The sequence below is a fragment of the Gracilinanus agilis genome, chromosome 1, assembly GCF_016433145.1.
Source record: "Gracilinanus agilis isolate LMUSP501 chromosome 1, AgileGrace, whole genome shotgun sequence".
In the NCBI taxonomy this organism is placed as follows: domain Eukaryota; kingdom Metazoa; phylum Chordata; class Mammalia; order Didelphimorphia; family Didelphidae; genus Gracilinanus; species Gracilinanus agilis.
In genome coordinates, this window is record NC_058130.1 from 775,204,069 (window position 1) to 775,226,330 (window position 22,262).

At 46.2% G+C, this 22,262-nt stretch overlaps 1 protein-coding gene across 1 annotated transcript in view; it reads right to left on the bottom strand.

Moving 5' to 3' along the window:
• The window catches only part of CHEK2 (checkpoint kinase 2), a 34,824-nt gene extending 13,290 nt beyond the window's left edge, over positions 1-21,534 (bottom strand). Inside the window, exons 1-8 of the mRNA XM_044685477.1 lie at positions 21,489-21,534; positions 19,503-19,754; positions 14,429-14,553; positions 14,154-14,301; positions 8,212-8,302; positions 2,366-2,474; positions 1,104-1,157; positions 398-459 (exon numbers count right to left, since the gene is read on the bottom strand). Coding sequence (XP_044541412.1) covers positions 398-459; positions 1,104-1,157; positions 2,366-2,474; positions 8,212-8,302; positions 14,154-14,301; positions 14,429-14,553; positions 19,503-19,754; positions 21,489-21,534 — 887 coding nt within the window. The remainder of the gene's footprint in view (positions 1-397; positions 460-1,103; positions 1,158-2,365; positions 2,475-8,211; positions 8,303-14,153; positions 14,302-14,428; positions 14,554-19,502; positions 19,755-21,488) is intronic.
• Positions 21,535-22,262: the final 728 nt, after the last annotated feature.

Genomic DNA, 22,262 nt, shown 5'->3' on the forward strand with positions numbered 1-22,262 from the left:
CCCCCGCCCAGGACCCCTGAGGGAAGGCTCTGCATCCCAGGAGCTGGCAAGAATCAGCCAAGCACTTGCCCAGGGTAGGCGGCTAGCTCGCCTCATCTGGCAGGAGCCCCGGGAATACTCCAAGACAGGAGCGCAAGGGACAGGATCCATTTCGCAGTGACTAAATTGGCTACTTGTTAGGAGATGCAACTCTGGAGTAACGCTCTGGAGCGGTTGTTTGGATTGGCCGCCTGAAGGGGATGTTGGGGCAGATGAATCTTCAGGCCAAAAGCAGCTTCTCGTATAAATACTACATGCACAAACACCCCCCCAGGAGCTGCGCTGTAAGTCCGGGGAGCCCATTCTGGATCCGAGAATCGTGCTTGAAGAGAAATGGAGGGAAAAAGGATCTACTTACAGTTCCAGAACGATAAAGTAATCTTCAGCATCGAAAAAATTCTTAATCTTGATGATACAAGGCTTAAAAAATGAAGAGGAAAAGAAGACAGTCATAAGGATCCCTTCATCCATGAGCACTTAGCCATGGGCCCTAAGAGGGGGCGCCCTGGGGCAACAGGACGAGAAAGACCCAAGTGGAATGGTTCCTCCTGCCCCTAAAGAGAAGGTGGGCAACTGAGCTAATTAAGGGCTCAGTTCACATAGGCACGCACACACAGGACATACAAGGAGATGGCTTAGCAGCAGGGGAAAGCAGAGGTGTCAGGAGAAGGCTGAGGCTGAGCTCATCCTGGGGCAGGGGGCAGTTCATGCAAATACTGGCCTACATAGAGTATCCTGTGTTAAGACAATAGCAAGGGGAGGCTGGGCAGCTCATTGGTTTGAGAGCCAGACCTAGAGACAGGAGGTCTTGGGTTCAAATCCAGCCTCAGACGATTCCTAGCTATGTGATCCTGGGCAAGTCACTTAACCTCCCATTGCCTAGCCCTTACCACTCTTCCACAATACTTCCAAAGTATTTCTTCTAAGACGAAAGGGAAGGGTTTAAAAAAAAAAAAGACATGACTTAGGTTGTTGATAAGGTCAAAATGCAATGGCAAGAGGGTTTTCCAAGGAAAGTTTCTGAGACTAGGATAAAAAAATTAAATCTTAAAAATTATACTTACATGATTCAATTTCTTCAAAATCTCAATTTCTGTTTCAACGTTGAAAGCTGGATCCTTGGAAAAGGAAAATGATATTTTCAAATAATGATAAATCTTAGAAGTTCTCATTCTAACTGAATATTTCTTCAAATAAGGATGACAAGGGGACCCTTTAGTATATAGAAATAATATTTCAGAGCAATCTGCAACTCTGCTAAAAGGAGAAAGAGAGAAAATTGAGAATCTAAAACTACGAATTAGTGTCAAATTTCAATTTCTAAAAATTTCAGTTTTTATCTCAAATGACTTCCTCTTTCTTGAAACTTTACTGTTGCTGAAGGATGAACTGTGACAAGAGACTAAAAGAAAGTCCAATATCTATGGCAGAAGATAATTAAATGTAGTAAAATGTTTCCTCAAAGCAATAATGATTTTTCCAACTTTCAAAAACAAAACAGAAACCTATGAAGGAAAACTTATAAAACAAAATGTGAACACAAAAAGGAAATTCTTTTTGATGGGAGAAGAGTGTTGTCTAAGAAAAAAATGGAGGCTTAAGGGACTATACCCAGAAACAGCTGTTACTTTCCTTTGTTGGCTCATATGCTTGAAAACTGAAAAATTATCAATTACTTTATTTATTAATTCAATATATATTGAGAAGGGTAGCTAGGTGGCTCAGTGGATAGAGAGCCAGGCCTAGAAATGGGAGGTCCTGGGTTCAAATCTGGTCTCAGACACTTCCCAGCTGTGTGACCCTGGGCAAGTCACTTGACCCCCATGGCCTAGCCCTGACCACTCTTCAACCTTGAGGCCAATACACAGTATTGACTCTAAGATGGAAGGTGAGGGTTTAAAAAAATAAAATAAAATAACAGCTGGCCTCTGTCTCAGATCTCTTTCACTTACTGGATAAGTTCAGTTGACTTTCCGAGGGAGGATGGAAGGGCCAGACGGGTCTCAGAGGACATGCAGGGCTTGCTCTGGGTCACCCAACTATGAAGTGGCCTGGGCTGTCCTCAGGCTCAAGCCTTTTCCCACCTGATGGGGCTTCCTCTTCTCTCCCTTTTCTGGGTGCAGACTGCCCCCCTCCCGGGGCCTTTCATGTTTCCAGGTAGCTCCAGCAATGCTCCTTTCAGTCGGGCTTAGTAAAAACTAAAAGGCGTCCTTTTTCTCACATCCACGTTCAAGGACCCCCAGAATCCAGGCAGCCCCAGGCTAAGAGGTCCAGCTCGGGGAGATCGAGAGCCAGGCCAACCCCACACCAACAGGCGGGTACTTACGGCCTCTCTGGTGGCGCAGATGGAAAACTTCCTCTTACTGATGATCTTCACGGCCACTTTCTTGCACGTTTTCCGCTCAAAGGCCAACTTCACCTCTCCACAAGCGCCGCTGGGGGAAAAGAGGTTGTTTGTAGGGGTTACTCAGACTCTGCAGGAGCCGACCGCACTGTGACCTCCCGCGGCACCCCTGGGCTCCGCCTGCTTGAGAGCGAGCGCAGCCCTTCGCTCCCATTTCAGAACCCGTCCAGGAGGAGGAGAGCCTCCCTGAAGTGAAGCGGAGGGGAGGGGATCAGGAGGAGGCGCTGCAACCAGAAGAGCCCCGTCGGCTCCAGACCACCCCTGAATGAAGCGTCGCCCACCCAACGGGTGGCCCACCAGGGTGACCCCGAGCCACATCTCCAGGTGGCAATCAGCTCCGTATAGCTGTGTCACCACCAGCGAACCCACAAAGACTTACTAAGCACCTACTGTGCGCCAGGTACCACAATGTTACCGGTGCCGGGTGATCCAGATACAGAAACACTCATCTGGAACTTAGAGATTCCTAGAGAGCTGACATGACTTATTCAGAGTCACAGTCAGGAGGAAGAGGAGGACCTTGAATCCAGGTCCTCCAAGGCCAGCTCTCTCAATCCAGTAGACAGAAAAGTTGACTACAAGGCTGCTCAACATCTGCTTGGCTCTATTCAATTCAATACTTATTAAGAGCCTGGATAAGGGATAGCCCGGTGGCTCAGTGGATAGAGTCAGGCCTGGAGATGGGAGGTCCTGGGTTCAAATTCGGCCCCTAAAACTTCCCAGCTGTGTGACCCTGGGCAAGTCACTTCACCTCCATTGCCTAGCTTTTACCACTCTTTTGCCTTGGAGCCAATACACACTATTGATTTTAAGGCAGAAGGTAAGGGTTTAAAAAAAAAAAAAAAAAGAGCCCCAGTGTCAAGCACTAATGAGATACCAAGACAAGAGATGGAACAATCCCCACTTGCTAACATCCATGACCGGCCTCTCTTCTCCCCAACGGCAAACACTGGGATCTCTCATGAATGTTAAGCATCTAAACCAGGGCTCGGCAACCTTTTTGGCCGTGAGAGCCATAAACGCTACCTTTTTAAAAATATCATTACGTGAGAGCCGTGCAGTGCTCACAGTGCCACTCCTGTAACAGCGCCTGAAAAAAAATGGACTTTATGGTTCCTGCAGAAAGAGCCATATCTGGCCCTCAAAAGAGCCAGATATGGCTCGAGAGCCATGTGTTGCCGATCCCTGGTCTAAAGACTTGTACTATACAAAAGACTTAACGTTTGTGTTTTCTGAGAATCAGGGGCTGTCGGAGTTGAGATACCTTGGAAATCCTGGAGCCCAGACTCCTTATTTTACAGGGGACCAAAGTGAGGGCCTAAAGTATCACTTAACTCACCCAGCATCAAAGAACCCAAGTCTGTCTCTCTCCCTTCTTTCCTTCCCTCCCTCTCTCTCCTCTTTGTCTCTCTCTCTTTTTAAAGACCTTCACCTTCCATCTTAGAATCAATCCTGTGTATTGGTTCCAAGGCAGAGCTAGGCACCAGGGGTGAAATGACTTTCCCGGGGTAGTGTCTGAGGCCACATTTGCACCCAGGACCTCCCATCTCTAGACCTGACTCTCATTTTTTAATGTTGATTTTTTTTTTTTTTAGGAAAACAGGGTTAAGTGAATTGTCCAGGGTCACACTGGTAGTGTCTGAGGCTGGATTTGAACTCGTGAAGATGAGTCTTTTCGATTCTAAGCTCACTAAGCTGCCTAGCTGCCCATCTTTGTAGACTTTTAATAGGAAAAGTCACCATAGAGACTGATTGAATTTTCCTGTTTTCATCTTGCAGAACTAAATTGAAATCTCCTCTAAAGACCGAATGAATGATAGTCATTATGCACAAATAATGGCTCTCTCGAAGATCTACAGCTGTTTCATTTCAAATGAAAGGGTTCCCCGGAGAGGAAAGTGTGAATTGAGGAATTCTTGGCAAAAGGACCATCCTCTGGACCAGGGGGACCTTTCCACGGGCTCTGCCGGCCGGCCGAGGGTTCCTTAAACTACATTTGAGCTCAGGAATGAACACTTGTGTGTTTACTCTGTTCCAAAGGAAACGGCAGGCTCTGCCTGGCTTACTGGAGAAGAGACCCACGGGAGGCTCAAGATAAAACACCCCAAATCCTCTCCTCCTGAGACAGAGAAGAGCCAAGATGCTCCCTCAAAGTAAGCCCTCGGAGGAGCAGAGTCTAGCCTCGGGCCAGCGCCTCCCTTTGCATGCAGATGGAAAGGAAGCAGGATCCCCAGGCCGCCACGCAGGCACCGACTGCAGATGGCCACCCGGCTGTGCCGCGGAGAGGCTCCAGGAAGAAAGCCGCTTAGGAAACAAGCTTTCGGCGAGTTCACCAAGAGAACAGACCCTGCCGGGTGCTGCATGTGGCGGCGGCGGCAGCATCCACAGGGAGCGCCCAGCCGCGACAGGACCGCTTCCAGGTCAGCAACAAGAAAAGGACAGCAAGTCGCTGATCCTGGAAGGTACAGGGCAGAAACGGGCAATGGAGGCAGGCGGACGGGCACAGGCTGGCCCTCACTGACAGAAGCGGCGTCGTGCGTCCCAGGCTCCAGAGGGAGCAGGGATGCCCTCCCCACGCTGGGGTAAAAGGGAGTCAGTCAATAGACATTCATTAAGCACCAATTATGTGCCAAGATACAGCATGCTGAGTGCTAGGGAGAGCGAGAGGCGGAAATGAGACCCTCCCCTCAAGGAGCTTGCAATCCAGTGGAGGAGACAAGCTGACAAATATATACAGACAAGATGCATACAGGAAAAAGAAGAAATCAATCAAAGAGGGAAGGCCCCAGAATGAAGAGGGGTCGGGGAAGACTTCCTGTAGAAGGGGGCCTTGAGGGGATGCTGGTCATAGGTCTAGCCCCATTTCTCTGGCAAAGCAACTTGTGTTATATTGGTTTATGTAAGTTTAAGCCTCAACCTAGGCAAAGATGAGACTGCAGATTCTTGGGGGTGGGGGAGATCAGCTGGGGGGTTCAGTGGATAGAGACGAGAAGTCCTGAGTTCAAACTGGCCTCAGACACTTCCTAACTGTATGACCCTAGGCAAGTCTTATTGCCTAGCCCTTGTCACTCTTTTGCCTTGGAACTGATATTTGATGTCAATTCTAAGACAAAAGGTAAAGATTTAAAAAAGAATCCAGACTCGGAGTGGCAAGGAAAAGTGGTTACCTAGGTGGCTCAGTGGGTAGAGAGCCAGACCGGGAAATGGGAAGTCCTGGTTTCATTTTTGGCCTCTGACACTTCCTGGGCAAGTCACTTAACCTCAGTAATCCAACTCTTACCACCACTGCCTTGGAAGTAAATACTTGGTATTAATTCTAAGACAGAAGGTAAGGGTTTAAAAAAAAAAAAATCTAGCCCAGTAATTGCCAACCTGTGGATGAAAGACCTGGTTGTGGACTTGACTGAAAACGGGCCACAAATGCATTATACACCTAGCATTTTTATCCTCATCTTTACATCTTTATTTAACTCCAGAAAAATGTTCAGTGGCTCCATATAATCAAAGATATCTGCAGAAGACAGGAGAATCTCCTGCACGTGGGTAATGACAATGGCTCAAGGATAAGTAGATATTACCGTGTTTGACAAAATACACATTCGTTTCAAAGCACTGCTGACTTTCTAGGAGCTTTCTCTCGTATTGTATTTTCTCAAGTCAACACAATGACGGTCCTACTGCTCGAATGTGGGAGGTCTAAGACTGCATTCATGTGTTCAAAAAGAATCCTTTTACTCAAAGGCAACATTTTTGAGCGTGAAAGGCATCTCCACAGATGAGGAAACTGAGGTCCAGAGTAAAAGGTCAAACAGGTGACAAAGAGCAGAGTTGGAATCCTTCTATATAGGAAAGAATCTATTTGGATGTAAACATGTTTGATAAAATTTAACTTTCCAAAGATGGAAGAAAACTCCCAAAAATATCTAGATGAAAAAGAAAACAATTATGGATAGAGGAGAATAGAAGTGACTGAAGAAGGGCAAACGTATCATTGGCTGAAAAAGAAACAAAGGAAGAGAATGAAATGAGCGAACTATAAGCTTGGATTTCTGGCAGAATTCAACAACCTATTAAAGGGATGGCTAGTGAACAGAGAGAAAAGGCAGCAGCGAATACAAAGAATCAGCAGAGAACAGACTTGGCCAAACAAACCTTATTTCTTTTTATAACAAGAATCTCATTAAATGCATAAGTCAAGATAATTCTGTAGGGATAATTTACCTAGATTTTAATTTTGGCAAAGCCTTATTCATTAGTCATTCTCATTATCCTTGCCAACAAGAGATGAATACAGGCTGGACAATTAGGTGGTAGTGGAATTGGTTACATAACTAGACTCCAAAAATGAGTACCTGATGATTCAAAGTCAGCTTGGCAGATAGATCCCCAAGGGGGTCCCAGGCAAGGGTTGTGGCATTTAACATATATATATACATATATGGGCAGCTGGGTAGTTCAGTGGATTGAGAGCCAGGCCTAGAGACGGGAGGTCTCTAGGTTCAAATCTGGCCTCAGACACTTCCCAGCTGTGTGACCCTGGGCAAGTCACTTGACCCCCATTGCCCACCCTTACCACTCTTCCACCTAGGAGCCAATGCACAGAAATTATGGGTTTAAAAAAAATAATATATATATATATATATATATATATCTCAGAAACTCAAATAAAAGGCATGTGTAGCATATTTATCAATGTAGAGATGGCACAAAGCTAAAAGAAAGAACTCACACACAAGGTGCCCAAATCAGGATCCCAAAGTACTGTGTCTGGTTGGAACACAGGGGCTAAGTCTAAGAAGATAAAATTCCACAGGAATAAGTGTGGGATCCAAAAAAAAAAGGGGGGGGGGGGAAATCAACCTCTCAAGCATAAGGCATTGAACGTAGCCTAAAAAAAAAGACTCTGGGGACTCTACCGAAGTAAAGAACACAACTGAGTAGCTAGTGTGACCTCGGGCTATACTGGGAGATGTGATTCCAGGAATATAAAGAGATGAGCATCCTTCTGACATCTGACTTGTCAGCCTGCGTCTGGAGTATTGGGATCATTTCTGGGGAACATATCTTAGGAAGGACACTGATGACCCCAGAAAATACTCAGGAGAGAACAACCAAGATATTTATATGATTAAGTTCGTGTCCTAAGAGGTCAGAATTAGGGTCAGAAAAAAGCCTTACGGAAACCTGTTAGCTCTTTTCGAAGGTGACGGAAGGAAGAGAGGACTTGGGTTTGATCTCAGAGGGCAGACTCAGGAACAAATGGCAGAAGGGCTGAAGAGGGAGACGTAAGCTTGATATCAGCAAAAACCTCCTAACAATTAGGACAACCCCAAAGTATAATGAGGGAGCTTTCAGAAGTGGGGGGGACTCCCCTCCTTTGGGGCCTTTAACCCCCCCTTTTCAAGTATATAGTAGAAAAGATTCTTTAAGTAAGATGGGTGTGGGGAAGGAAACAAGATGGCTCCCCAGGCCCCTTCCCACTCAGAAATGTGACCCGCCAACTCTAGCCGCTTTCCCAATGGCTTCTCTTAAAGATGACTTACTGAAAAAATTCCAAAATTATAAAGCATTTCCCTTAAACATAACCATTCACTGGGAAGGAGATTGTGATGGGGGGATAAGGCCCTACAAATGAACAGTCAAACTTCTCATTTACAATGTTTAGCATTTCGATTCCATTGGAAAAACCAGGAGGGAGGGGCCGTAACCCCTAAATTTACAACAAAATAAAACAATGTGGAATGCCTAAAATAAGAAAAAGCATTTACCTTCCAAGGGTTTTTGACATGATGTATTTTTCTCTTAATTCACTAGGATAAATAGATTGATCATCTACAGTCAGATCAAAAAACACAAAAACTAGGAAGAAAAAAGACAGAAATTAGGCACATTAATTTTGCTTTGAATTCAAAATAACCAATCCTGTATTTCAATAATCCAGTTGGTGAACATCCTGTTAAAAAGGACTTCACTGAAGTATTTCCTAAAGGAATAAACATTTAAACTAAAGAGAGGACATGCAATAAAGCGCTTGGCCAAGAAAGGGAATCCACTCGTGTTTTGCAGAGTTCATATAGCACGGCCACCTCTAAGCCTAGCCCCAAAGCGATCTTAGTTCTTGGGTCATAGCGGGCTCTACAGTAAGGCTTAGTACTGAAGAACCACAGAAATCAGCACCAGACTAGAATATTAAAACAGATTATTATTGCTTTTTGAGCTGTGTCCAACTCTTTATGAACCTTTTCGGAGTTTTCTTGGCAAAGATACTGGAGTGGTATGCCATTTCCTTCTCTAGCTCATTTGAGAGACGGGCAAACTGAGGCTAGCAGGGTGAAGTGACTTGTCCAGGGTCATAGAGCTAATAAATGTCTGAGACCAGATTGGAACTCAAGAAGACCAGTCTTCCTGACTCTAGGCCCAGCACTCCATTCGTAGTGCCATCTGGCTGCCCTCCCTCCCAATTGATTAGGTTGAAACTGTACAACAGGCTTTAGTAAAACAAGAATTTCAATAAATATCAAAAGAAGGTGGGCTACTTTCAGTTGCTCATGGTCATGGGAGATGGACTAAAGAGATCCTAAACTTCCTTTTAAGCTGGGAGAAATCTTGCTTTCCTAACAAATCTCTTTCATTAGTATTGCTCAGCCTCAATAGTTCACATTATAGCTCAACAGGGTTAACAAAATTAAGAGTGATTTACCTAATTAAAAATGTTTGTCCAAGTGGATAAAGCAACTCCGATACCATCCTGCAGTCAGTTACACAGCTTTCTATTGTTAGCCAGACTAGTGGGACTCTGCATCTATCAAAATCCTTTCAAACATCATATGAAAAGGAGGCAGCTAGTGGCTCAGTGGATAGAGAACCAGGCCTGGAGTCAGAAAACCCTGGGTTCAAAACTCATCTCAGACACTTCCTAGCTGTGTGACCCTGAGCCAGTCACTTAACCCCAATTGCCTAGCCCTTCCCACTCCTCTGCCCTGGAAACAATATACAGTGTTGATTCTAAGACAGAAGGCATGGGTTAAAAAAAAAACAGAATCAATACTAAGTATCAGTTCCAGAGCAGAAGAGCAGTCACGGCTAGGCAATGGGGGTTAAATGACTTGCTCAGGGTCACCCAGCTAAGAAGTGTATGGATCCAGATTTGAATCCAGGACTTCCCATTTCTAGGTCTACCTCTCCACCCATTGAGCTACCTAGCTTCCCCAATAAGGATTTAAAAAAAAGAAAGAAAGAAAAGAAAATATATGTAATTGTCTTGACATTTGTGAAATTGCATTAGTGACTCCATTTTGCCCTTATCTACCATTTTTGTGAAGTTCCAACTTCCTGTAAGTCTCCTGCTCATGGGAAAGCCACAAAACTCCTCCCTGGCCCTCCCATCCCCTCTACCAGTGCCTCTCAATCCTACATCCTGTTTTTTCACTGCTTTCACTGCATATTAACTATAGAAACCAAGGTTTGAGGTCTTTGTACTGATGGAGGGCCATGGAGCCCATTTGTTTTTTGTAGTCGTCTGGATGAGCCTCGGAATCTTTATTCCTCGAGGGGCAGCACAAATAAACCTGCGTCCACTTTTTTCCAAGTTCGAGCCAATATTCTCTATTTTAGACCTCATGATCTTAGATACACTTTGGAAAGTGAAGCACGCATTACCAGGTACACTTGGAGATTTTTTAAATATTATTTGCCTTTCTGAGAAATTTCCCAGCTTGTCCTTGATGCCTGAGTGCTGGTTAAGAAAGAAGGACTGAGGATAGCGTGATGAGAGGAGCACAGACTCAGGAGGGCTTCGAAGGAGGCTCAGAAGGCCTTGCCTAGTCCAGTCTCTTCATTTAACAGATGAGGAACCTGAGGCCCAGAGGGTGAACTGGCTTGTCCCTGGTCACGCAAGGAGTAAGATTAGAACTCAGATCAGGCTTCTACCCCAAAGGTTTTCCCACTGTCCCTGCTGCTCACCCGTGGCTATATCACTTACCCAAAAACCCGAACAACAGAAGCAAAGAACTCAGGTTTTGAAACCGCCAAAAGAAAGCCAAAGCCCGGATAACTGTAATAACCAACGCTGGTGCTGGCCAGTCATGGATGAAGCCTAGGAACATCCTCCTGCCAGCAGGTAAAAGACGCTGCAAAAGCTGCATGTCCGGTACTGTCAGATGGGATCTTGGAATCAGTTGGTTTGGCTTTGTTTTGTTATCAGAGGCCTTAGAGAGGCTGGCCTTGCTTTCATCTACTTGGCCCCTCTCCCATTTTACAGACGGGGCAAGTAAATTTCAGGAAGTAGAAGAGACTTGTTCAAGGTCATATGGATAAGAGCTTGCACTTAGGTTATTATCGAACTCCAAAGTCCAACCTCTCTACAGGGCTCCTGATATTACTCTGGTGAATCAAGCTGAGTTAAATGAAGAACACTTATCCTCGGCTAAAAATAAACTTGCCTTAAATGGCAACTGGACTTAGCAAAAATACAATGCTGTGCTTAGAACGAAAGAAGTAAAAGAAACTTACTGACTTGTGACTTATAAGAACACTCCAACCAAGCAAGAGGCCAACTTCCTTTCCCAATTTCAATACGGAATAGGATGAAGCAGTGTCTCCACCATAAATTGTCACATAGGTATAAAAATGTCCATCTTTCTAGTTCAGTTAGGAAGCAATGGGCATCTACCAAACATTCAAGGAGCAACTGACACCACTATTCACAAATGGCTTGCAGAAATAAAGAAGGCGTCCCACCAAACTCCTAAGAAAATCAGGGCCCTTTGATTCCTAAGGCTGAATTTAAAAACTGGCTAAGAAATCAAATCATTCTAGTAAAAAGAGTACACATTAGGACCAACCTGGATTTATGTTAAAGAATACAGAGGTGAAGTCAGCATTAGGAAAGCTATAAACAAACAAAAAAAAGCATTTAAATCATACTTGGGCAAAAAATGCTGAAAAAAATGTATAAAATATAACATACATTTAAGTTTAAAAAAATTAAGTATTTCAGCTAAGAAGGCTTCCAGAAAGGGAGGCAGGTCACCCCAATTCCACATATATCCTTTGGCAAAACCCAAGATTTTGCACTAAACCAAAGAATAATCAAGAAATCCAATAAAGGGGTAGCAAAGTGGTTCAGTAGACTGAGAGCCAAGGAAGGAGGGAGGGAAGGAGGAGAGGAGGGAAGGAAAGAAGGAAGGAAGAAAGGAAGGAGGGAAGGAAGGAGGGAAGGAAGGAAGGAAGGGAGGAAGGGAAGGACATATGGAACAAACTATAATGCCTTCATACCCTTTGACCCAGTGCAAATTTGGGGAATACACTGCAAAGAAAAAGAAAAATTTGTACAAAGAGGTCCCCAACAACATTACTAAGAGTAGCAAAAAAAGGAGAAACCACCTAAGTGGGGCTCACAATAGCGTAATGAGCTAAATCAACAGAGGTCCATTTGAACACAATGGAATAATACTCTTACTACAAAAAATGCCAACTTCTGTGCTCTATCTGGAAACCTGAAGGATTTATGATTTCCCCAGGGTGGAAGGGTACCACCCTTCTAAGCTCATCTAGGCCCACCTTCCCACATGTCAACCAGAAAAGGAACATTTCCTGTAGGCCTACTATGTGCTGGGTCCTAAGGTAAGGCAGGGAGGCCTGTCTTGTTTCTAGGTCCCTCTCTGAAGCCTTTCTCACTTGATACAGTGGCCAAAGCTCGCTCTTCTTCCCTGCATGAGCCTCAGAAAGTCCAGGTCATCTCATGGCAGTCCTTGGGTGGCTATACATCGAGGAGACCATCTCCCAGCAGGCCTCTACCCCTGTCAGGCATCTGACCTCTTCCCTCCATCCAAACTTCTCTCCAAATGATCTGGGATCTCTTAATTGCAGAATCCAACAGCCTCTCCTCAATCCTCATCCCCTTGACCTCCCTGACATGTCAGTCACCCTCTTCTCCGGGACACTCTTCTTTCTAGGATTCCTCCTTTGCCCGATCTTCATCCAAGTCCTCGTGGGTGTCCCCCAAGGCTCAGTCGTGGGGCTTCCGTCTTTTCCACATATACCACTCCGCTGGGTGATCTCAGCGCCTCCCATGGGCTCTATCATCTCTGCTATTATGGGATGTATTTCTGACCTTTCTGTTGACCTCTGACTTCCCATTTCCAAATGCTTATTGGACATCTAGGACTTAACTCGAACATCTTAAGATGGCCAATGGACACATAACTCTTCACGTCCAAAACAAACCTTCCCCTTCCTACTTTCCCTATCACTGTGAAGGGCAGCACCATCTCCTAACCATGGAGCCTCCTGGCCTCTTCCTCCCGACATCCAAGCTGTTACCAAGGCCTGTGGACATCACTTCTGCACCATCTCTCTTCGATTTCCCCTTGGCACCATCTCTGAAACACCCCCTTCTCTCTCTTCTGACCCTGCCCCCTCCCTGGTGCAGCCCTCATCACCCTGGACTATTAGAGTAGCTGCTGGGGCTCTGCCTGACTCAAGCCTCTCAGCACTCCGGTCCAACCTCCAATTGGCCACCACAGTGACTCTCCTAAGTTTTCGTTGGACCATGTCACCACCCCTTCTCTGCTCCATAGATCCCAGGAGCCCCTGGGATCAAATGCAAAATGCTGTTTAGCTTTCAGAGCCTTTCCTAACCTGGCCCCCTCCTCCCTTTCCAGACTTCCTACACCTTACTCCCCAGAATTCTCTTTGATTGTCCTGGCTGTCCCGCAGGGCTGGAATGACCCCTCTCTCCTCATCCCCACCTCCTGGTGTCAAGGCCCAACTAAAATCCCACCTTCTACAGCAGTGGTTCCCAAACTTTTTTGGCCTCCCGCCTCCTTTCCAGAAAAAATATTACTTAGCCCCCTGGAAATTAATTTTTTTTCATTTTAATGCAATTAATAGGAAAGATAAATGCGCCTGTGGCCATCACTGCCCCCCTGGATCGCTGCAGCACCCACTAGGGGGTGGAAGTACCCACTTTGGGAATCACTGCTCTACAGGAAGCTTTCAAGATCCCCTTTAAAGCTGGTGCCTTCCTACCATGGATTATTCCCAGGTCAGGCTATTTCTTGTCTGTCCACAGCTGTCTGCATGCTGTCTCCCCCCGTGGCCTGGAGGCTCCTTAAGAGCAGGGACTATCTGTCTTCCACCTTTCTTTGCTTCCCCAGCACTCGGCCCAGTGCCCGGCACATAGTAGAGGCTTAAGAAACGGTGACTAAAAACATTGAAGAATCACTGACTTTAGAGGAAAGCTATATTTAGACCATGTTAAAGGAGAGGAGGAAAGCAGGGCATCAAATAGTTAGTGCAGGCCGGCAACTTACTAGAGACCTTTTTAAAAAATCACTTTCAGTCGTGTCTGACTCTGTGATCCCTCTTCTTGGATTTTCTTGGCAAAAATATCGAGGTGGTTTGCCATTTCCTTCTGCGGCTCATATGAGAGCTGGGGAAACTGAAGCCAACAGGGTGAAGTGACTTGCCCAGAGTCACACAGCTAATAAGTGTCAGAGGTCGAATTTCTTCCTGACCGCAGGCCCCATGGTCTAGCCACTGAGCCACCCAACAAAGATACCTCTAGGAACATAAAGGTGAAAAAAAACAAACTAAAACCAAAAAATGAGTCCATGAAAAATAACAACCTAATAACAATTCTCATTCTTCTCTTAGTAAAATTAAGTCTGGGATGTCAAAGGAATTTAAGGCACTTCTCCAGGATTACCTTTATTCGTGGGTACAGACAGTGCAATCTCACAGTTGTTACTCAAGGGCAGGCGCTTTTCTTTCCCAACGAGCTCTCGGTTTACGAAGGTGCCGTTCCCGCTGTGATCTTCAATATAGGCGATATAAGAGTTCTTGGGGCCTTTTTCCTAAAAAAGGAAAAGAGAAGAACGGGATGGTGGGGGGGGAGGGGGGGGACAATACAGCTGGCCCATCTAAGAATTACCCAGACAGAGAACAGGCTCTTGGCCAGAAGCCCAGACCCGAGGAATCTACCCTAAAAATCCGAAAGTGCTTCTTGCTGTACGTTCGGTATTTGTCGGTTTTTTTAAGGCCCGGCTTGTCAAAGCTGTATTCACACCTCCGATCTCTACCGAACCAGTAGTCATTCTCCACACAATCTAGAACAGAAAGAAAATGGCAGAGGCTGAAGAGCAGGAGGAGGAGTTCAGTGAGGAGGGATTGTTTTAAAATATCCAGCGAAAGAATGTTTCAATTTACTTTGAAAAAACGACAGTGTTTCTCCAATAAGTCTCAAAAGACCATCTTTTATGCCAACCAAGGGTTCCTAACCCGGGGTCTGTGAACTTGTTTTTTAATTAAGATTTTAACAACTAGATTTCCTCTGTCATTCCATTATATATGTACATATTTTTAATCCTTACCTTGTGTCTTAGTATCAATTCCAAGACAGAAGAGCAACAAGGGCTAGGCAAAGTGAAGTGACCTGCCCAAGGTCACATAGCTAGGAAGTATGTGAGGCCAGATTTGAACCCAGGGCCTCTGGACTCCAGGTCTGGTGCTCTAACACTGTGATTTCTAGCTGCCCCTATTTTAGACATTTAAAAACATTCTAAGAAGTGATCCCTGGGCGTCGTAAGTTCACGCGTCTGCCATAAGATACAAAAAAGTTAAGAGCCCTTGTTTTATGCCTAACTTGCAAGTATGTTTTTAAGAAAATAAAAGAGCATAAAGAGTGTTTTTAAGATGAACAGCCAAGTCAAACACATCGGTAAGTGGTAAGTTTGACCCTATGTTATCTGCCTTTACTGGGTTCGCCAAGAATGGACTTGAGGACGGCTGTGCTTCCGTGCCCAAAGCTGGCCAGTCTCACTATGTGTCCTCTTTCTGCTCCCATGGAACCCCATCGATGAGATCGCTGGCCCTGCCTTCCCACGCACTGTTTCCCTCCCAACGCTTTGGTTGCAATAAAAGTTTGTCAAAAAACTAGGTCCCAAGACCCCAAAGGCCTCCTCTTGGCTGGGAAAAGGCAAATAACACAGCCAATCCTTACACCAGTCACTTTGGTGGAAGAGCTTTTCCTCGGGGGCAGCGGCGGGGAGACGGGGGGTAATGGCTGCTTTGAGAAAAGCAGAGACATCGATTTTCATGCAGGGGGATGTGGGAGGGTAAACAGTAATCTGGGAAGGGCCAGAGGTGAGCAGCACTCGGGATTCAGCAGAAAGGGCCGCCCTCCATCCAAGGGTTCAAACGCAGCCCCCTTTACTCTCCTGGGCTTAGTGCGGGAACTCAGTGTGGACAAAGCGCGGAGCTTTAAGTGGAGTTCATGGGGGTCACTGCTCTACATTCTTCCTTCAAAGCCATGAGCCACCCCAACTCCACTGTCCTGTTTAGGACATGGTTCCACCTCAGCTGCCAAAGCAGTCCCTCCTCAGACCAAAAGCTGCCTGCTCCTTTGTAGGGCACCTGAAGTCTTTCACAGCTAGCCCCAGGCCACCTTCCCAAGCCTAGCACAGTCTGTGGCTCCTCCTCCCACACTTGGGGTGCCAGGTCTGACGCCCAGGATTCACTGACAGGTTATTCCCCCATTGGTCTGTGTGCTCCTGGAGGGCAGGTCCTGCTTTTTTCCTCCTCTTTGTAGCTCTGGCACTTAGCACAGGGCCTGGCTCACTGACTCATTTGCCTGGACCAGCTAAGCTCCCTGACCCACTGGCGGGTACTTCGTGAAGGCTCGTGGATTCCTGATCTGGTCTAAGGCCACGGAGTCAGAGGAGCCGGGAAACAAGGCAGCTGCGTCTGATGACTCCCACAGGGCCTTCCTGTCTGACATCTCTGACCCTGGGAGCTGGCTGCCTTTAAGAACCAAGTCATTTAAAGAAGCACAGCCAGGCCTGGGACAACATCCCCTCTCGAGTGTACAGAGCCAAAACTAAGGGGAGGCAAGAAGGACCGAGGGTATAACCCATGGGGGTACCACAGTGGCAGCCCTGGGACAGAGAACTATAGGAAATCCTAATGACCACCAAGCCCTTGTCCATCCCTCATTTTACAAGTGAGGAAACTGAGCTAAAGCTGAAGGGACTAAGTCAGACAAGGAAGCAGACAAGAAGCTGAAGCCGAAGTATCCGATGCTCCCTGCCATACCAAGGTGCAGAGGGCAAGGCAAGGGACACTTCTTAGTCTTCAAAGCAATGGCATAAGCCAAGGAGTGATGGCCAGAGGCCCGCTGGACAATAAAGCTCAAGGGATGGGATTTTTCAAACCTTTCCCCAAAGGGCACAAATACCTAGTCCTCTCTCTGGGGGTGCCCCCCCCCCCCCCCCCCCCCCCCATCCTCTGCCTTCAGACATACACAAGCCTGAAAAAAAATGCCTTTGCTCAGTCCCAAAGGCCCCCATTAGCTCCTGCCCTACTTCTCTTCTCCTTTATGGTTCTATTATCACGTCCCTAAGCCACAGGCTACATCGTGATAATAGCTAACATCTATATGGCACCTATTGTATACCGGGCACAATACTAGTCACTACACGATTATGATCTCATTTGATCCTCACGATCACCTTGGGAGGTAGAAGCTGTTACAGGCTAGGCCCACTTTTATAGATAAGGAAACTGAGGCAGAGATTATTAAGCAGCTTCCCCAGGGCCACACAGCTAGTGTCTGAGGCTGGATTTAAACCCAGGTCTTCCTGTGCTCTCTCCCCCGTACCATCTCACCAGTACAAGAATAACCTTCTAGACCCCTTCGCTGCCTCCCTGACAACTGGGCCCTTTCAATGGCAACAGCCACCACCCCCATCCCTCCTCCTTGGCTTCCAAGATAAACTACTTCTTCCCCCAAAGCTCCAGTCCTTTTTGACGTCTACACTTTCTCTTCTAGCCTCCAAACTGTGGGAAATTCCCCGACGGCTCAGGCTTCAGAGCCTCTCCCCCGCCCCCGTTCCCCCACACATTCTCTCCCCTCTCCCTGCTCCGCTGCCCCACCACATACCTATTCCCCTTTTAAAGGGGCTCCTGGGGCTAGCGTGTATCTGCCATCTCCTCTGAGCTCCAGACACAAGGAAAGGTCTCCTCGAAGGCAGTTTCTGAAGGTCTTCGTCCAAGTCCCCACTCTCTGTTCCTCCTTCCTAAACCCTGGTTTCCTCACATGGAAAATGTCACTGCCCGTCCTATAGGGACTTATGGGAAAAGCCCTGGGAGGGTTCCTATTACTGAGAGGCAGCGGGCTGAGGGGGAAGGAATGAGGAACATGGGAGCCCTCAAGACATGAGTGTAAGTAAACCTCAGGGCGGCCCCAGCCTGGCAGAGCAGGGAGCGGCACTTCATGTGTCTGAGTGACCAAGTGACCAAGACGGAGCGGCGAGGTTCTAGCAGGGGACGGCAATCTGCAAGTGCAGAAAGAATAGTGACAACATCCCTGACCGTCTCATCAGCAACTCCCACCTGAGGGTCTCAGCGTCCCTTTCAATTCACCCACCTAAAAAAGAAGCACCATTTATCCACCCTCCCTCCCCGCAACAGGAAGGAAATGCCTAGCAGGGGCCAGATGCTGAGCTAAGCTCTTTTGGCAGAGTCGGAACGGTGTCACATTTGAGACTCACAACAACCCTGGAGGCAGGAGCTCTTGTGAGCCCAGTTTTACAGAATAGGAAACTGAGGAGAACAGAGGTAAATTGATTTGCCCATTTGTGAATGCCCAGGTAGTAATGTCTGAAGCTGGATTTCAACCCAGGCCTTCCTGACTCCAGGCCCAGTGTTCTATCCACTGTGCTACCTCACTGCTCTCATGACAAGCAGGCAGTGGTGATACTCATCGTTTCCTCTTTATCCCCTTCACCATTAGGCAAGGTGGCTGGCAGGCATCCTTTTCATCACTTTCAGCCTCATCACTGTCTGCCCTGGGGCCTGGATTACTCCATGCTACCAGCTAAAAGCTGGCCTCCCTGACTTCAGGCTCTGCTCCTCTACTCTATCGGGCCCGGCTTTGCCCAACCCTCTTCTCCACACATCACTCTCCTGCTCCAGAGAACAAAGCAATAACTCTATACCTTAAGTCACTTCCTAGACACCCTGGCCCATACCTAGATCCCTTCCAGAACCTGCCAAGTGGGACCAAAACAATCTGTGTTTTTCTCATAAGAAGTGTTTTAAGGGGCAGCTGGGTAGCTCAGTGGATTGAGAGTCAGGCCTGGAGACGAGAGGTCCTAGGTTCAAATCTGACCTCAGACACTTCCCAGCTGTGTGACCCTGGGCAAGTCACTTGACCCTCATTGCCCACCCTTACCACTCTCCCACCTAGGAGCCAATACACAGAAGTTAAGGGTTTAAAAAAAGAAGTGTTTTAAGACTTTTAAGTGCTTCCTCTAAGCCTGCGCCCATTTTAAGAGCCCAGCTAGCAGTTAGAAGTTAGGCTTTCCCCTTAAACCTTCATTACACTCCACTTCCTCCCCTTCCTCTAAACAAACCTTCTATGAACCCCTTTTGCCAGCCCAATTTAAATTCCAAAGGCGCTTTGAATACCAAAGTACAGAAGATCAGGCCCCAAAAGGAGCTAACAAAAAGGAACCTTTCCCCAGGAGAATATATAGCTTAAGGAACTCCCTTATCTCCCTTAGTACCAAAAGTGTTGAAAGATGTTCTTGTTTTCTATACATTTTAACACCTCTGACCTGACATGAACAAACGAGAGGGAGGGAAGATAATGGGAAAGGTGGGTGATTTGTCAATTCTATAAATCAGGGGTCTCAAGCCTAATACTCTGGCATTCCTTGAGCACCCAAGATGGGGGATGTCCCTTTCCATCGAAAGCAAGAAAGCCACCATCTTTGCATCTTTTCCTCTGGCTCCATGTAGTTTTGTGCTGGTGGGGGGAGGTCCACTGTTAAAGAGACCTCCAGCATCCACAGGCTGCCTTTTGAATAAGGTCAGGCTGACAACTTGCATTCTGCTTGACAGGGTCGTGATTTCATCCCTAAATTGCTCCCAAAGCAGTAGGACCATAGCACAGTTATAGGGCAGATTTCATTCATTCATTTAAAAAAAAAGATTCTCTATTAAATAAACATTTTGTTCTGCACCACAGTTAGGCTTTCCAACCTTATGGACTTACCGAGATTGGAGAATCCATCATCCAGGGCCCACAGACGACCCCATGGCTGGGGGTCGAGTTCTTCTGGCTCCTCATCCTCAGGAATAGAGGGAAGGTCCTGAGTAGGAACGGTGTCTAAGGAACTGATTGTCCCTGAACTGGAGTGGGAGGACTGGCTGTGGGAAGCCCCAGATGAGGAGCTGGAAGCATTCTGGGACTGGGAGGCACCTTGAGACTGTTGGGAGTCACCTCCTGTCTCCCGGGACATCTTTGCTTCAAAAGAAATGGAAAGGCAGAAAATATGAGTTTGGGTGCACAAGACTTGGATAATTACTGACCTAAAGTTTCTGTAGGCAGCTAAGTGGAGTAAAGAAAGCCAGGCCTGGAGTCTGGCAGACTCATATTCCTGAGTTTAAATCTGGCCCCAAACACTTACTGGCTAAGTGATCCTGGGCTAGTCACTTAACCCTATTAGCCTCAGTTTCCTCAACTGTAAAATGAGCTGCAGTAGGAAATGGCAAACCATTCCAGCATCTCTACTATACCACCAGAAATTTGTCCATTGTCTACAATAAAACTGAGGCAGAATTCCAAGCCAGGAACTATTTATTAGAGGGTCCTGGCTCCCTCCAACAAATAGGATCCCAGCCCTTCCTCAGGGTCCGAGACCCCTACTTTCTCCAGAGTATAGCTTTCATACCCTTCAGGGCCCAACCTAATCTTCATGTGCCTGAACAGTCCAGGCAGAGTTAGTACAAAGTATGCAATTTCATTGGTGGATTCCAAACTCTTGGCACTACCCTAAGTCACGTTGCTACAAAACATCAGGGCGGGCACGTGGCAAGCAGCCCATCTTCACCCCATCTGCATGAGGACGTCAGACTAGCAACAGGCCCTGGGCTGATATGGTTGAGTGGGGTTGCTAGGTCTTGGGTCCATCCCCTTGTCTAGGCCTGCCTAGAATGAATGGGTCTCAAAGGAAGTGGCACAGGGTGGAGGGATTATTAATATATCTCAAGGCTCTTCACTGAAGCTTATGATGTCCCTATCATACAGTGCCTAAATGTGCCAGCCTACCGTGAGGGCTTCTTCCTCTGATCTTTGCAAGTCATGCTGACAAATGAAAGTATAATATAAGTTTAATATGAGAGGATAGAAACCATAACTTACATCTCATTACTACCAATTTTATTATAAGATTAATTGATTATTCTTAAAAGAAATATCTAGGAATTAATCGTTACTCCTATGGAATCACATTAAACTGGATAACACTGATAAAATCATTGATCTAGGATGGGCGGCGGAGGTTAAATTATTTCTCATAGTCAAAAAAAAAGCCAAATGAGCTCCGAAGAGTCAGAAATGGCCAGACAACAAAATTTCTTTAGAGCAGAAGAGACACAACTGTCAAAAGTCTAGTGTCCAAATCCAGACAAAAAGGAAACTATTCAAGCAAAACAAGTCATAAAATAAATTCCTTAGGACTTGGAGCTACGGTTAGAAATGTAATTAAGGGGGGCACCTAGGTAGTTCAGTGGATAAATAGCAGGCCCAGCTGGAGCCAGGTCCTGGGTTCAAATATGACTTCGGACATTTGCTAGTTACCTGACCCTGGGCAAGTCACTTAACCCCCATATCCTAGCCCTTACCACTCTTTTGCCTTAGAACCAATACATACTCATGATTCTAAGAAGGAAGATGAAGGTTTAAAAAGAAAAAAAGAAATGTAATTAAGATTAGGACTAGCACCATAAGAACAATAAATAAATAAATAATGATAATAGCTACATTTCTAAAATACTTTATGGTTTACAAAGTACCTTACAGATATTCATTTTAACTTCAAAACAATCATGGGAGGTAGATGCTATTATTATCCCCATTTAACAGATGAAGAAACTGAGGTAGACAGGTGAAGTAACTTGATCACACAGATAGTATCTGAGGCTAGATTTGAACTTTGGCTTTTCTGAATCCAGACTGCCACTCTATTTGCTGACCTACCAAGCCTGTACAGCTTAGTCAAATTGGCTGATTTGTCCTCCTCCATCTTCACAATTTAATTTCCCACCTCTAGGTTTTGTTCCAGGATATCTTCCATCCCTAGAAAGTTCTACTTCCAGTCACATGCTTCATAAAATCCCTGGTCCTTCCAGTGGCTAAGGCCCTCCCCCCTCCCCCCCTTACTTTGCAAATCTTTTGTATTTCACAGGAGGTGGGCATATTGTTCAGGCCAGGAGGAGCCCCTTGAGGGCAGACTGCTTTGCTTATCACCCCAACGTCTAGCAGTGCCCACAAAGGAGTAGAGCCTTAATGAATGTGGAGAATCTTTCTTGTACTGAATTTCCTTCTGGCATGGTCATGTAATTTTTTATAGGTGAAGTAAATACAAGCAGTTCCATCAAGCTCTCAAACTTTAGGAAATATACAAAGATAGAGCTGGAAGGGATCTTTCCAGAGATCACTTAGTCAAAATTCTTTTTAAATCCTAAAGTGCAATGAAGTTGCGAGTTATTGTTGAGAGGGCCCGTCCCAGTTTGCTAGTCCCAAACTCATCTTCCAAATACATCATTCAGTGCAGCTTCTTCGCAAACAATTCAGTTCCATTTGGTTTACATTCATCAAGCTCAGTTTTGAAAAAGGTTCTCTTTCTCTCTCTCTCTCCCCCGTGACTCTCTTTCTCTGTCTCTCGCTAATCTCCATCTCTCTCTCTCTCCCTCCCTCCTTCCTTCCCTCCCCATCTCTTTCCCAACTTTGTGTCTCTCCCTTTTTTTCATC